Raw genomic sequence first — 16,649 nt, forward strand, 5'->3', positions numbered from 1 at the left:
ATGGAGTCAGGTGTGACTTCGGAACATTTGTAATGAACCCCTTGGAATGCAGTAGATCCACTGTAGTCTGAAGGTGGGAAACTGCCTCAGGCGAGCTTGCCTTCAACAGCCAGTAGTCGAGGAAGGAGAAGACAAGAACCCCTAATATCCGCAGGTGTACTGCAACCACTGCCATCATCTTGGCTAACACCCAAGGGGTGCTGGTGAGGACAAAAGTGAGCACAGTAAACTGTTATGCTTGGAGTTCATTGCGCTGCAGTCCTCACATATCTTGGAATAGTGGTCAGACTCCAAGTACCAAAAACAAAACAGATGTGGGTCCGTCACAGATATCTGTCCGTGACAAGAACCAAGGGCTTAAACCCCACCACTTTTAGGGGACATTCTTGTCACACTTTTTTTTTTTTTTTGTAAACTGTATTTTTATTGCAGATATATAGTAAACATACAGACAGTTATTTCGAGTGTCTCATCAAGTAGCAATGACCTACACCAGTTGTAAAACAAGTTTTACACAGCCGTGTAACCCGCATTCCGGAGGTCGGGTGGCAATAGCTAGTAAACACCGGACCAGGAAATCGTACAAGGAAACAATGACATCTGCTCGACAGAACGATCTAGTATCTGCTTTTCCGTTTCTCCCCCACCCCTGACCCCAACAAAGAATTGGCTCTACTGCCCAAATGAATTTCTTTTTAACTAAACAGATCATTATTGAGTCTGTGTAGCACCTCACAGTCACGCTTCATACGTTCCTCCATCGCGCTGATGCTTAATAATGCAGCGTCTCAACATCCCCAACTAAGAAAGCCCTATCCATCTCTCCCACCACCCCCACTACCCCCACCCCCCCTTGTCAGTGTGCCCTCTACTGTCTCTCTCGTGACATACTATAGACCTCCATAAGAAAGCGGGCGACTCCTCCTGAGCTTCTCCAAGTTCGGCCCCCCGGCCAAGCGGGAGTCCAGGCGCTGCCCCAATCCGCGCACGTTACCCCTTCCATCCTCCATCTCGTTCGGCCCATGCCGTCAATCTCGCCTGCTGCAGGTTACGCGGTCTAGCATGCCACATCCTCAACCAATGTCCCCGCTCTCTCCCCCTCTGTCGCCCCCTCCTGGCTCGCCGGCACGTCAACCTCATCATCCCCATCAGCTTCTGACAGTGCCTGTAGGTCCACCACTAGCGCGCTCCATGCCCTGGCCGCATCTAGCGCTTTATCATTAGCGGCGCGTCTGGCTAATTGTAATCTAAGTGTCCCTTCACTAGTCGCCCATTGCTGGAAACACTCCCGCCACCTCAGGAAGCTGGGTCCCCCCCTAGATTTCCAGTGCAGTGTGAGCTCCCTTTTGGCCAGGATTAACCCCAGGTCGAAGAACTTACTGGTCATTTTTGTGGCTGGAATATGTGGAAACCAGAGTAAGAGGCAGGCCCCCATGTCCGTATCGATCTGTCGTTCCGTGACCTCATTCAAGCAAAACATAACATCAGCCCAGTATGTGCCAAGCCCCGCGCATGCCCAGAACATATGCCCAAAATCAGCACCCTCCGTATTGCAGCGAGGACATACCGAGTGCGCGCCTCCAAAGACCCGTTGGATCTTGGCCGGCGTCCAATACGCCCTATGTAGAGTGAAGTATTGGACCAGTTGGAACCTAACATTGCGCGTGCCCTTCCAGGCCCTACGTACAAGCTGGGGCCAGGTCGTCTCCGGTATCGGCCGACCGATGTCACCCTCCCAGCGCTCCCGCAACCTATCAAGGGGGGGCGGCCCATCCAGCGCCAATCTCTGGTATAGGCAGGTGATAGCCTTATGAGCGCCATCTGCCATCACAACGTACTGGCAGCCCAACGACGTGGGAGGTTCTACCAGCCCCATCCTCCAGCGTTTCTGAATCCCAGTCACTAGAGCCGCATGGAGCAAAAAGTCACCCCTCGGCAGATCGAAGGCCTCCTGTAGGTCGCGGAACGACAGCAGGGCACCGTCCCCATACAAGTCCCCTATCATGTGGACCCCGAGATCCTCCCAGGTGGCCAGCGCCGACCAGTCCCCACCATGCGGGAGGGCAGTACACATGCCCAGGGGGATCTCCGGCACATAAGGAGTGTGACATCCCGCCCGTTTTTGGCTACGAAGCCAGCACTGGCGAAGGGTGCGCTCCTCATAAATGACGGCTGATCCAACCAAAGCCCCTGCTGGAGCACGATGAAGGACAGGACGTGTCGTTGTATAATCCGACCCTGCGGGCGGTCCGGGCCTCTAAACTCCCGCGCCACAGCCATCGTGAGCCACTCTAGCTGCGCGGCCAGGTAATACCACTCAAAATCCGGTACCGCCAGGCCGCCCTCCTCCCGGGACCTAAGCAAGGTGTTCAAAGCTACACGTCTCCTGCCAGAGCCCCAGATAAACCCTATCACCATCGACCGCAGCATCCGAAAAAAAGAGAGCGGGATCCACACCGGCAGCGTGCGGAAAAAATAAAGCAGGCGTGGTAGGGCCACCATCTTCAGCAGCGCTATCCGACCGGCCACAGACAATGGGAGAGTGCGCCAAAATCCCATGCTGCCTCTAATACCCCTCAGGGCTCTGCCCACATTCCCTTCATATAGGTGCGAGTGGGTATGATAAATGTAGACTCCGAGGTATGGCAGGCACTCCGATTCCCAGCGCAAACCCCCGAGCTCCGCAGGCTGGATGCAACGGGGAGTCAAGGGGAATAGACAGGTCTTGACATTCTTGTCACACTTGGAGACAAAGTCTGGAAACAAGGGTCACCTAAACGTAGAAAAAAGTCAGTCAAAAATTGAGTGGAGGTAGCGCTCTCTAGATCTGCCCTGACTGGCGTAGAAAGAAAAGAACGGATGTCAGTGTGCTGGGAATGGCGCCAATGCAAATAACAACACAGAGCCGCAGAACGCCACCTACTGGCGTGTACTGCTCAAAAAGCTTCCGGATCCATCTTACGCCTGGGGATTATTCTAAGGTAAGGAATCTGTGGCTAGAAGTCTATCAGATGAACTGGTCTAAGACTGAACAAAATGAGAACTACCAAATCAGTGCCATGCTGCTGTCATATGTAAAACCATAGGAAAATGGTAAGTCTCCTTTCACCATATTGTATCTTTTTTACCTTGAAATATCACTCACTACTGATAATGAAAGTGACAGTTGTCTGGGAGGAAATTCTAGAAGGTTGGGAGGATGCAGGTAAGGTCATACAGGGAAAAAGGCTGCTTGTTAGGTAAAGTAGAAAGATCTAGAGTCTCTGGGATGCAAAAAAAACCTTTGGGAATGCATGGAAGTATGAGGGAAGAAAAGTATCATGACACAGGCCTATTCACTCTTACACTGTCAGGACGGCAACCTACAAAGCGCTTTACCTCCCAGCCTTGCAAGTGCTGGGTGCCATTCTGGATAGGTTTAGAGGCACAACCCAAAGGGGTTTTGGGACTGAACCACTGCACAAAATGTTTGTTTCCTTTAGCTTAGAAGGAGTTGATCGAATCTGGGCCCTTCAATGATAGTGTAGTTTCTGCTCAGGTAGCCAGCCGTGATTGCTCTCCCACATCCTTCTTCGTTTATGGGCCATAATAAATAAATAAAAAATAGCTGCATGGCTACTTCTTATGTCACCAATTCCCATTCTTGCCCTCCTGGAATCCTTTACTCATTTGACACCACATTGGCTCGTGTTGCCATATGTGTTAATGGTCTTTCTTTGATTACCCCACTTTTTTGGTGAATATGCACACAGGATCCTGCTAACCTATGGCTGGGCTAGTTTTGCGTTGCTCCCTATATGATTAGGTCCTAATTACAATTACAATTTGTGCGCATATCTCTCACATACCCTCGCCCATCACACTGCCAGGTGCTGTATCCAATCACATGATAACCACACCTTGTGGTCAACACATACAATATGAAAACACTTCCCGCATAGCCTCAAAACTAAAAACATCCACCAACCAAATACACAACACAATTTAGTTTGCTATCCATGTGGGTAAGCACTTCAGCACCCCACCCATTTGTTAGGGCTATATACAAATGCTATAATACAATACTATTAAATACATCTCACCCTAAAATGGCAGCCTTGAGAAAAGAAAAAGACATCAATTTAAATCTGGAGAAACTGGTCCCACTTGCTTAGGCAATTTTCTTTTTCCTGTTCTATTACTTTGTTAAATGATACAATGTAATCTCAATCATAAGAATTAATGAAATAAACAATCAAAAATAATTTAAAGAGGAGAGATACTTACCTTGAAATGGCGCTCAAGTGTTGAGAGAAAGCGGACGTTATCCGCTGCCTCAATGTGGTACTTGGAAAGGTCGGCCACAATTAAATCTAAGTTTTGTATAATTGCGGGATCAATGCTATTGAGAATATTCAACACCTTCTTAACAGCAGGCAGTTTCAGCTGTTCACTAAGGGTACATAAAACTGCACTTCTCTCACGCCAGTAGTCTATTTCTGCCAAAGGACCATTGCCCTGAAAATTGGAAAAGCAACAAAACAAATTAACTCTTTGAGAACGATATAGAAATAAACGCATGAGACAGAAAGCCCATAGTCGCACACATGTCTTAATTTAAACATGCTTTGCTTTTAATAAAACCCAACTAAATGCCAGACTACATCCTCCTGGTGAGTATGAATAATCTACTTTTTTCATGAAATACCAATAAACAGGAGGTAAATAAAAAGGTTAGGTAATCAGTTAACAGTACTAAGAAATTGTGTTGGTTGAAAGCTTTTATTTCAAAAATATGCACACATAATTAGAATGAGGGAAGACTTAAAGGGGCTCTGGATAGCAGGTTCTCTGGGAGTGAGAAATGTGTGGTAATTCTGTTTCTGCAGATTCGGCAGATACCATAATCTCACACAGTGCACACAACTATTTGCAGTAAAGATCAATCAGGAGTTAATACAGAGTACTTGTTTTTTTAATGCTTCCTTTACCCCGGGAGATGAAACATAAAGAAAGAGGCAGATGTATTGGAGATATAGGCGTGGTGTATGTGTAAAATGAAAGAACTGTGTATATCAGAGTGAATATTTTACTTTGTTGGTCTAGTCCAAGTTCCGCACTTTAAGTCCAAAATGTGTGCAAAATGTGTCTGGGTGCCAAATTTTGGATCATGAATTTTGCCAAATTTGCACCTAGACCTGGGTGTTACCAATGGGCAATTTTCACTCAGTACGACAACCAGGAAATATCGATCAATCAATCAATCAGGCATTTGTAGAGCACGCTACTCTTCCGTGAGGGTCTCGAGGTGCTAAGGGGGTGGGGGAGGCAGCTACTGGTTGAACAGCCAGGTCTTGAGAAGTCTCCTGAAGGTCAGCCGGTCCTGGGTATAACACAGGTGGGCGGGGAGGGTGTTCCATGTTTTGGCGGCGAGGTGGGAGAATGATCTGCCGCGAGTGGTTGTTCGGCAGATGCGTGGGACGGTGGTGAGAGCGAGGTTGGTGGAGCGAAGCAGATGATTCGGGGTGTAGAAGGACAGTCGTTCGTTGAGGTATGCTGGTCCGGCGTTGTGGAGTACTTTGTGAGCATGGGTGAGGAGCTTGAAGGTGATCCTCTTGTTGAATGGGAGGCAATGCAGGTCTCTCAGGTGGGTGGTGATGTGGCTGTGGCGAGGGAGTCCAAGGATGAGGTGTGCGGAGGCGTTTTGTATGCATTGGAGTCTCTTCTGGAGTGTGGCTGTGGTTCCTGCCTAGAAGGTGTTCCCGTAGTCCAGCCTGCTGCTGACGAGTGCTTGGGTGACCGTCCTTCTGGTTTCGGTGGGAATGCATCTGTAGATCTTGCGGAGCATGCGGAGGGTGTTGAAGCTGGAGGAGCAAACAGCTTTAACTTGCTGGGTCATAGAGAGCGTTGAGTCCAAGATGAACCCCAGGTTGCATGACTGGTGGGTGGGTGTCAGGGCAGCGCCCAGCGTGGCCGCCACCGGGGGTTGACCCATACAGAATCCAAACCGGGGGGGGGTAGAGCCGAGGATGAGGACCTCTGTTTTGTCCGAGTTCAGTTTCAGCCGTTAGTCTTCATTCAGCCTGCGACGGCCTTCATTCCCTCGTGGAGGTTGGATTTGGAGATGGCCAGGTCCTTGGTGATGGAGAGGATCAGCTGGGTGTCGTCGGCATTCGAGATGATGTTGAGGTGGTGTGCTCGCACGATGTTGGCAAGCGTTGCCATGTAGATGTTGAACAGGGTCGGGATGAGGGATGATCCGTTGATCCGTGGGGTACGCCGCAGGTGATCATGGTGGCTTCGGATCAGAAAGGGGGAGGCGGACTCTCTGGGTTCTGCCGGTGCGCAAGGATGTGAGCCAGTCCAGGGTTTTGTCTCAGATCCCTGTGTCCTGGAGGCATGTGCGCAGGGTGTGGTGGCAGATGGTGTCCAAGGTGGCCGAGAGGTCCAGGAAGATGAGGGCCGTGGTTTCGCCGTTGTCCAGTAGGGTCCTGATGTCGTCAGATGCGGTGATGAGGGCGGTTTCGGTCCTGTGGTTGCTGCGGAAGCCAGTTTGGGAGTGGTCCAGGACATTGTTCTCCTCCAGGAAGTGGGTCAGTTGTCTGTTGGCAATCTTTTCAATGACTTTCGCTGGGAACGGGAGCAGGGAGATGAGTTGAAAGTTCTTGAGGTCCTTTGGGTCCGCCTCGGGTTTTTGAAGTAGGGCGTTGATCTTGGCGTATTTCCAGCTCTGCTGGAAGGTGGCGGTCTCGAGGGAGCAGGGGTCGGAAGGTGAGCCGGAGTGGAAAGTGTTCGTGATTTTGATGGTGTCTTCGGAGTTGATGTGGTTCCAGGAGAGCAGGAGGTCAGTGCGTTTGGTGGGTGTTGAGTCGGGGGTGTCGGCGTCTGTTGGCGGCATCTGGGTGTCGAAGCTGTTACGGATGTCTGCGATCTTGCGATGGCAGAAGGTAGCCAGGGAGTCGCAGAGTTCTTGTAACGGCGGGACGTCGTTGGAGCTGGAGCTAGGGGTAGCGAGTTCTTTTACGATGAAGAGCTCTTTGCTGTTGTGTGCCTTGATGCCGATGCGTTCCTTGAAGGAGGTTCTTTTGGCAGATCGGATGAGTTGGTGGTGTATGCGTCTGGCGTGCATGAGGGTTGTGTGGTTCTCGAATCTTCCGCAGGTGTGCTTAGAGTTCTGGAGGTCGGCGTTGAACCAGATGGCTCTCGTGTCGGTGCGCCTGTTGGAGGGTTTCCTGATCGGGGCAAGGGTGTTGATGCAGTCGTTGATCCATTGTCTGAAGTTGTGGGCTGCTGCGTCCATCTCGGAGGGCTCGGGTGGAGGGTCTCGGGCGAGTGTGGTGATGAGCTGGTCTTCGATTACTTTTTATCAGCTGCAGTGTGGCAAACATTGCGGTTGGTTGTGCGCGGTGTGTTTCTCGAAGGAGAAGTGGATGTAGTGGTGGCCGGTCCAGTGGAGTTCGGTGGTGTGGCTGAAGGTGACATGGTTGCTGGCGGAGAAGATGGGGTCGAGCGTATGTCCGGCAGAGTGGGTGGGTGTGGTGACGAGCTGTTTGAGTCCGAGGTTTGCGATCAGGGTTGTGGAGTTACTGTCATTGGCGTTCCCAAGGTGGAAGTTCAGGTCTCCGAGGAGGATGTAGTCTGTGGAGGCAAGGGCGTGCGTGCTGATGAGGTCGGCGATGGATTCGCTGAACTGTAGCCAGGGTCCCGGGGGTCGGTAGACAAGGGTACCTATGAGGGTGGTGTTGTGATCGATGTGGATCCGGAAGTGTAGGTGTTCGGCCATACTGAGGGAGTCTTCGGGGTTGGTTAATATTCTGATGGTGTTCTTGTGGACGATGGCGATTCCTCCCCCTGGTTTGTTGTTGTTTCGTCCCTGCGGGTGATCTTGTAGCCATCCGGGATGGCTATGGCTATGTCAGGCGCTGATGAGGTGCTCATCCAGGTCTCCGTCAGGAAGGCGACGTCCAGGGCGGAGGAGTTGAGCAGGTCCCAGAGTTCCACGACGACGTGCTTGTGGACTGAGCGGGTGCTGAGAAGTATGCAGCTGAGATAGTTGTGGTCTGCAGTGTTGGGATGGGCAGGACGTGCGGGTGTGCGCTGGCTGGTGTAGCTGCAGTTTCGGCAGGTGAAGGGTGCGTGGGTGAGCTTCGGGGTAGTCTGGAAACAGGTGGAATTTCGGCCAGCGTTGAGTGCGCGGAGGGTGTTGGCATTGGAGCTGTGTCAGGTGTTATGGTGGTCGCTGGGGTCTGGGGGTCTGGCACTGGGCGCTGTCTAGTTGCGGACGAGTGCAGACGGGCTTACCTTTGGTGCGCCAGCGGTGTGCCCGCTGCATGACCACACAGGGGGTGGGAGCGGGCTGGACCGGTGGGTGGGGCCACGGGGCAGCACCGGTGGGAAAAACTGCAAAACACAGGAGTATAGAAGCAATGAAAGGAAAACAATAAAAACAATTACGGGGTACAGTCACGCAGGGGGTCTTCTGAGAACAGCGGGCTGACAACAGGGTGGAGCAGCAGAGCCGGGATGGACTGCTGGCTCTAACCCTGAGCGGGACACAGGCAGAAGACCGGCAGACAGGCGAGGCTGCTGGGGAGAGTGCTGGCCTTGAACCAGTCAAGGCTTCACACTCGCTCCCCCGCAGTGGTCGCCATAAGAAGGGGAGGGGGCGGGAGAAGAGGTAGTGTGCGGTCCGCAGGGGCAGCAGCGGCAGAAAAAAACGGCAAAACAGAGTACAGAAGCGAAGAAAGGAAAACAATAAAAAACAATAAAAACAATTAAGGAAAAACAATTACGGAGTAGAGTCATGCAGGGGGGCCTCTGAGCACAGCAGGCGAACAGCAGGGTGGAGCAGCGGAGCCGGGATGGACTACAAGCTAGCTCGAACCCTGAGCGGGGACACAGGCAGGAGTCCGGCAGACAGGCGAGGCTGCTGGGGAGAGTGCTGACCTTGAACCAGTCATCAATGAAAATCACTGAAATAACCTGAGAAATAATGGTTGCAATGGACTGCTTGTGCATGTTATTCTGTTTGGTCTTCCACATTACCTGCTAGCCACAACAAATCAACCTAGTGCCGTAAAAAAACTGTATCCCTGCGGGGGTGCACTGGATTTTTGCACTACACATGGAAGGCGGTGTAAGACTTTCAAAACATCCCTCAGGGCTCGCATTCTATAAAATCATGCAATGCCTCTGACATTGCACATCCTAGTCACATATGTTGAAGGAAAGAAAGTTACTGAAGAATTCTTCCATTTTGGATCACCTGCAAATATTCTATTAAAGGAATCATGAAATGTTCAAGACCAAATGACATACCTGTGGCTGCTTTTTCAGTTGCTCCTCAACGGCAGTGGCTATCTGAATTTGCCAGTTCATGACACACTGCTCCAGCGCTTCCACCATCACTGGATTGGCAGCAATTTTATGCACATCAACATCTAGGTTCATCTCTGGTAGTTCCAATTTAATCTCACCTAAATACGATAAATGAACCAAAAAATGACAGGTAATTTAGTTGTATGATCCCATCTCAGGTGTTTTTTTTTTTACTGCTTTTAAGAAATACCTGAAATATGCCAGATAAGCCACAATGTGGTACGCACTTAGGCGTACTTACCGCAGTATACTCAAACATTTGATTTACATGCATTGAAAAAAAATTCTGATTTGTAAAGCAAAGACATATATACCTACTTGCAAATCAAATAAATAAAGACATTATTATACATTTGGACCATGTTCATTGACACTAAAACACCTAGGGTCCGATTGCCAAAGTCTTGCTGGACAATGCCAGCAATCTACTGTTGTGGATTTCTTCCTATGTTGGAATACATTTGGACTTTGGGGGATGTGCAATCCCAGAAGTATTCCTGGAACTCTACATAGGATTATCAGAAGTTCCCTTAGAGCCCAATTCACACCTGTAGATGTACTTTGTTCCTGGAAATTTAGGAGTAAGTCAAGTGTGAACCCGCAATACTTAGGATTAGGTCACAACTACTCACAGAAAATCATTGTGAATTGAGCCTACTTGTCTCAACATTTAATTATGTAATTTTCTACTTAGGCCTTGAATCTCTCATGTGCATTGTACCAACTATCAACAGGTGAGAAGTCCACAGGTGAAAATATAGAAAATAAGGGTTTCTTGCATTGCACATTATCATGATTCATATGCGAACACCTTCTAGTGGCTGAATCAAATTTAAGAAAGTACTTGTGAAGGGGGTGCTACGAGAATCAACAACAGGAGGGTTGTCAAAATACTGCCCCCCTTTCTGTGTGCTCTAGGTTGTCTTTTGAGTCCTCAGGGATAGGCATAAGGAAGCCCGTATTATAGAAAGGGACAAGGAGACAGTTCATGATGCTTGCACTGACTGTAGCTACCAGCATATGTTTTTGCCTATGCAACGTGCCAGTACTGTGCCATCACAAAGGAGCTGTGAGCGCAACCATATCTACGGGCACATGGTTCTGGGCCGCTCTTTAGCTGCTCCTGGAATGTGGATGACAGCAGTAATAGGTAGACTAGGGAGACAACTCAGTCCACAAAAACGTTTTGAGAGCCTCAAGGGTCCACTAGTAGTCATTCCTACCCTTGGTTGCTGGCTAGCATGGCACAATATGGGGAAAGAGGAAAGGCAGGGCAGGTACTTAAGGGGAGGTTGAGTGAAAAGAAAATCCTCTCCCATGTGATCCAGTCCTAACAAACCCAAAGTATCACCACATGATTTCAGAGCTTTCTCAGTCTATTAGAGTGACTACTCTGAGGTGGCAATTCAAGGGGGATGATCATCTAAGTAGACAAGATGGTTGTTCCTGAATTCAGTGAAGTTCCTCATGATGAGGAACTAGAATTACAGGTTGCGGTAATTTCCTTTTTAGGTCGAGCAGACCTACCCTCAATGCGTGAGCATTGAAAGTGTCTGCTTAGACCTATTGTGGCCCGTATTTAGGAATGTGGACAGCTATCAGACGCGCGCTTTGACAATGTCAGATTTCACCTCGGGAGCGCGCGTCTGAGCTGCGCTTGCGCGGTGCAAAGCCCTTGCTTTCACACAGACACAGGCAGCCCCCACCGCTCTGCATGCACGCGCGCACACACACACACAGGCGCGCGCATGCACACGCAGGCACACGGCACACATACAGGCACACGGCACACTATCCCCGGCCTCGCATTCTCTCTCAATCACACACAGTCACGCATGCGCACACACATTCCCTCGCGCACACACACGCGCACACACTCCCCCGCCTTCCCTCCCCTCCCCTCCCCTCCCTTCCCCTCCCCCACAGGCATACACACAGGCACGCACGGACTTCACATCAGCCCTGGGCCTCACTCACCGACTGCGCTCTTCCGGCGGGGCTCCTCTCGCGCTCCACTCCTCACGGCGCGGCGCGTCTCCTCTTCTAAATCAGGGCTCCCTCAGGTCAGAAGAGCCCCGCAACAGGCGCCACACTCCTCCTTCTCCCCGGCCCCCTCCTGGGGACCCGGGCTACCCCGGACCGGCAGGGCGCTCCATGCGCTGGCAGCTCGCGGACCTCGGGAGGCGGGACTTCCGGTCGGCCGCAAACGGATTGGCCGGCCGGGAAGAGCTTCCGGGTCGCCGCGGGCAGCGCGGCAGCACCCTATAATATGAACTTGTTTTTTTATTCTCTGGAAGAAGTGGGTTGTGCATGACTTCGCGTTGTGTGCAAGTTAAACACTCAGCAGGAAGATATTTCATTCCTTTGTAGTGCAACATTTACATTTCAATGGCAGTTGAGTCTGGTTGCTATTTTTTGTTTTTCGTCTGGTGATGTACACACATTTTAAAGGAGAAAATCATACGAATTCTACTGTTATAAAGAGTAACTTCTACCAATGCATGTTATAGGAAAGAAATAATTTTGGAAACAATCTTGCTTTGACTATTTAAAAATTGCTTCCACTGAAAGACCTTTCCCACGTGTCGTGTCACGTGATCGTTTCTGGGCACTGCGGCCGGTCCCGGGCACTGCTCCTCTCCTAGCAGCCACTCCGTGGGAGCGTCTGGTTTCAAATGCAGCTCTTCATTGGACTTTGGCGCTGTGCTTGCACAAGAGCTGTCTCCTCGCAGACGAGAGGCCTCCTGCAGCAGCTGGTGAGCCCCAGACTTCAAACATCAATCATTTTCCTGAAGACGCCCGTATCCTGGGTCTTTTAGAAACCCCATTCTACCCCTGTGGTCCAGGCAGTGCTTAATTTAAAAATGTTTACCCCCCCCCCATTGATGCCTGAGTGAGGTGCCTCTACACGCCCTCTGCTGCCCTGAAGCCCAGCTCCCCGGTCCACTCACCGACAGTGATCTGTGTGCCAGTCACCCCACGCCTCGAGTCTAGGCGCTTTCTCGAGCTACATCCGGCTAGATTCCTGCAAAGTCCGTGCGAGGATTGTATGATAGTGCATGTACCGCAGTGAGAGCTGTGCGTCTTTTGCACCCAGGGCATTAAGTGGGACGAAAAAACGAGGGGGGGGGGTGGGCTTGTAAGGTAGGTGACGCTCTGAGTGCAGCTCCTGCTATTGTGATCGATGCTGGATGCTACACGGTGTGTCTGAGTCTCAGCGGCGGTCACGGGTCATTCTTAGCGCTCTCTGCCGGGGATTAATGCATCTCACATGCTTTCTGCACTTTAAGTGCTGTTTCAATGCACTCTGCTTGTTAAAATGTCTTCCCTCTTTATTGTGAGTAGGGTGTAGGATCCATAGTGCACTGCGAGGGGCTACTATTCTCCGTAGCACCCCAGAGTGTCTCAGTTAGGGCTGCGTGCCAATTTGGTTTCAGTTCGGCTCCAGGGGCCCTCACACTGGATCTTGATGTTTGTGCAAGATTTCCTTCTTCGTTAGCGGCGTCCGAATATTCTCAAATTTTCCGATGGCCGATTATGCGATGTATTGACTTGTGTGGACTGCCATTCCTCTTTTATTCAGTGATGTTGTGCCACTAGGTGTGGAACCGGAGAACTACACTGCCAGCTTCTCCTAGTCACCCTCACACCCTCACTCACCCTCACACCCTCACTCACCCTCACACCCCCCTCACCCTCACAACCCTCACACCCCCTCACATCACCCCACCCTCTCACATCCTCGCACCCTCACACCATCACACACTCACCCTCACACCATCAAACCCTCACTCACCCTCACACCATCACACACTCACCCTCACATAATCAAAGCCTCACTCATCCTCACACACCCTCACACCTCCTCGGCCACACACCCTCACTCATCCCCCTTCACCCTCCCTCACTCACCCTAACACACCCCCTCACCCTCACACCCCCCCTCACACTCACACACCCCTTCACCCCCACACACCGCTTCACCCTCACACTCACCCTCACACACCCCCTCACCCTCACCCCCTCTCACCCTCACCCACCCTCACCCACCCTCACCCACCCTCACTCACCCTCACACCCCCTCTCACCCTCAAACACCCTCTCACATCCTCACCCCGCATCACTCATTCGCCACCACAACATCAATCTGTGCAACCATTCAACAACTAGTTCAAATATGTTCTCTCAATGTTTCAAGCTTTATTACAAATGTAACAAAAAGATGTTCATATTTCACTTCTGTTCTAGGAGTTTTGTAACAATAAAAGACACAGAACATAATCTTCACAAGTTATTTACAAAAGTTTAAGCTATTGCCATTATAAATTATAATACCTTTTATTTAAGTATTAATTATGTAAAAAAAAATATAAAAGCCATTGTTATTTGTAATATCAATACATGTAAGTCACGTAAATACAACACATATTGCATTACAAGTGCTATATTGTGTCACATTTGCAAAAATTATAACTATTGGCATTGTAAATGACAAAGCTATTAATTTCGCTATTTTCAAAAACAAAATCTAACTAAAAAATTTGTCATTTACAATTCCAATAGCTCAAACTTTCCTAATGCGAGACCTATTGCATTGCAAATGCTTGTTCTTTTCTTGCATGATATCACCACTGACATTTCTAAACACTGCACAGAAAAACAAACAGTCTCAATCCAATATTCACTAGTGGTACCAAGCAAGAGAGTTGAGAAGTGGTCCGGATAACAAATGCCAGCTTACCAAACCAGTTTCGTAGAGACCTTTGGACCATTGGTGGAGAAGTGTGGCTTAATGGTTAGAGAAGCAGACCCTGATGCAGAGGTCTGGCCCGGGACCAGGGTTCAATTCCCGCCTCTGCAGGTCTTGTTTTTTTTTTTTAATTTTTAAAAACCTTTATTGTGCAGATAGTAGCAATTTAGGGGTTTCACGGCCGTCACCCAGCAGATTGCGAACAAGTAGTTCAATCGTAGAGGAGCTGAGTGTGACCGCCGGATGTAGGATCAAGGAAGGTTAATTTTATAATAGAAATTGTAGCAGGATCAGTTACAGTTTAATCATCTGAGTGCCCATAGTGGGCCACGAATCAAGCAGCAAAACAATAAGGCTTCAATTAAAAACAGTTATCATCAATAGTCTACAGCAATAAGAATATAGATGCCATATTTCCAATCGGTACCCATCGTAGCCTGCCACGTGCACACAGACCACCAACTTATTATACTTATGCATAACTGAGTAACCAGAACGGCAAAAGGAGTTACAGTCATTCTCTATACTGACCCAGGAGATAAGAAAAAGGGTAAAAGCAAAAAAGAAAGGAAAGAAGGAACGCCGTGCTGCCGTACGCGCCCCCACAGCGATAAGGGCGAGCAAAGTGACTGGGGACCACGTTATTGGGGGTGGGGCGGTCAAGTCAGGATATCTGTGCAATCAATATCATATAAAGTAAGAATACCTCACCCCCTCCCCCACGAGCAATCACACCGTGGGAAACACGCACAGCCACGGCGTCCTAAGAAATGGACACAAAAGAGCCGTACAAACTAAAAGACGGTCAGAAAAAGACCCCAACCCACCCACCCCGCCCTGCACCCCTGCAGAAGGCTACGGCCGACCCCCCCAGCAGCCTGCCTGTCACCCTAAATAAGAGACCCGAAATATAGGAAAAGTTAGAGAGAGGGAAAGGAAACAAAAGAGACAAAAAGGAAAAAGAACCAGGGGGAGAGGAGAGCCATCAATCGAACCATTCGGCCCCTACCCCCCGCCATCACACACATGAATGCAACATCAAAACGAAATCGACATAGTCTCGGGTATCATAAACCTTCGAAGGAATCGACCACAGTATCATGATTGAGGGCACTCCTCATCTCCATCCGCCAACCATTAGTCCTCCAGGTCCAGAACCAGCTCACCCCTGTCCTTCCCTAGTCATCGCTACCGCCCGTGGTATAGTGGTGGCCAGCAACCAAATCAAATTGGAGAGGCCGTATGGTCGAAGCAGGACAGAACAAGGGAGCAAACCAGAGGACTCCAGCTAACAGCGGCCAAGCAAGGACTTTTTGCGGCAGTCAAGGCGTTTCAGCAACGACAACGGGAGCAACAAACAGTGTGGGTACAGTCTCACCGCCCAGGAAAGTAGAGTCGTCCCCGCAGGATAACACCGGGGTCTCGCCGGGCCAGTTCGAATTGGCAATCTACGTTGTTCCCCGATCATTCGAGCAGGAACGGGCCCGACGCAGTGCCCACGCCCGCGCCCGCCCCAATCAAGGCGACCCCGGGATCCGGGGCCGCTGGTGTATAGTCTTGCCGATGCACAATGACAGCACTCCTCACGGCAACAGAGGGGGGCGAAACAGCACACACTTGGAGTCGAGCCACGTCCATGAGGGACGGCCCGACAGAAATGGCGGCTGTCGTTCTATTCAGCACAGGGGCGCCGAGGGTCAGGGTCACGCGTAAAGTCTTTAAGGCGTCAAGAACATCACCAAGCGTGGGCTCCCGCTCACACGACCAGACCCCTGTACACTTCAGCGACACAACTTCACCGCCCTGGTTCAGTCCGTGACTCAGGGCGCCGGTCGCCATCTTGCGGATCCAGCAGTTGTCCCCGTGCGCCTCAACTTCTGGAGCGGGCTCTCAAGCAAGGCCACCGCGGGAGCCCCCTCGAGCCCCAGGAATGACAATCTGGGTGCAGAAAGGAGAGCCACCAAAAGGGGGACCGCCAACGCCACCGCCCCGCGGGCGCCACACGCCGACTCCGGGCGCAGGGCTTCAAGATGGCCGGACAAGGCAACAAAGGGGGGAGCCTCCAACACGGTCTTCCCCCGTCCACGGAGTGCTGCACCTCACCACGGGGCCCCCCGGCCGCTGGATCGGGCCCGATCCTTTGCCATCGGCATAACCGCACCACGGCCTCTCCCAGCCAACCTCTCCTCTCCACCAGGGGCCGCCGTCGACGCCATCTCGCCGGCTGACCTCCACAGGCAAGTCCCCGGTCTCCACGCCGCGGAGGCCCCAGACCAAGCAGGGGTGTAACTTCGGATCCGCCGCTCGCAGGAGCCCCCGGGACAGATGGTGAGTATGAGCTTTCCTTCGTCTTTCCGTTTCTTCCCGAGTATGTCGTCTCGGGGCAGGATGCGTGTCAGGATATGTGTGTTAGGCAGGAAGGCTAGCGGAGCCGAGCTACATTGCGGCCATCACGGTCGCGTGCTTGGCCCCTCCGCCTCTGCAGGTCTTGGGCTCAATTTCCTCAGACCGGATAATTCTCGCCTCGAGGCCTATTCTAATC

At 51.0% G+C, this 16,649-nt stretch overlaps 1 protein-coding gene across 1 annotated transcript in view; it reads right to left on the reverse strand.

Moving 5' to 3' along the window:
* Positions 1-16,649, reverse strand: part of DNAH10 (dynein axonemal heavy chain 10) — a 1,963,751-nt gene that overhangs the window by 1,725,701 nt on the left and 221,401 nt on the right. Inside the window, exons 7-8 of the mRNA XM_086942901.1 lie at positions 9,298-9,455; positions 4,267-4,497 (exon numbers count right to left, since the gene is read on the reverse strand). Of these exons, the coding sequence (XP_086799027.1) occupies positions 4,267-4,497; positions 9,298-9,455 (389 nt within the window). The remainder of the gene's footprint in view (positions 1-4,266; positions 4,498-9,297; positions 9,456-16,649) is intronic.

This window comes from Lissotriton vulgaris, chromosome 11 (assembly GCF_964263255.1).
Source record: "Lissotriton vulgaris chromosome 11, aLisVul1.2, whole genome shotgun sequence".
NCBI classification, from domain to species: Eukaryota; Metazoa; Chordata; class Amphibia; order Caudata; family Salamandridae; genus Lissotriton; species Lissotriton vulgaris.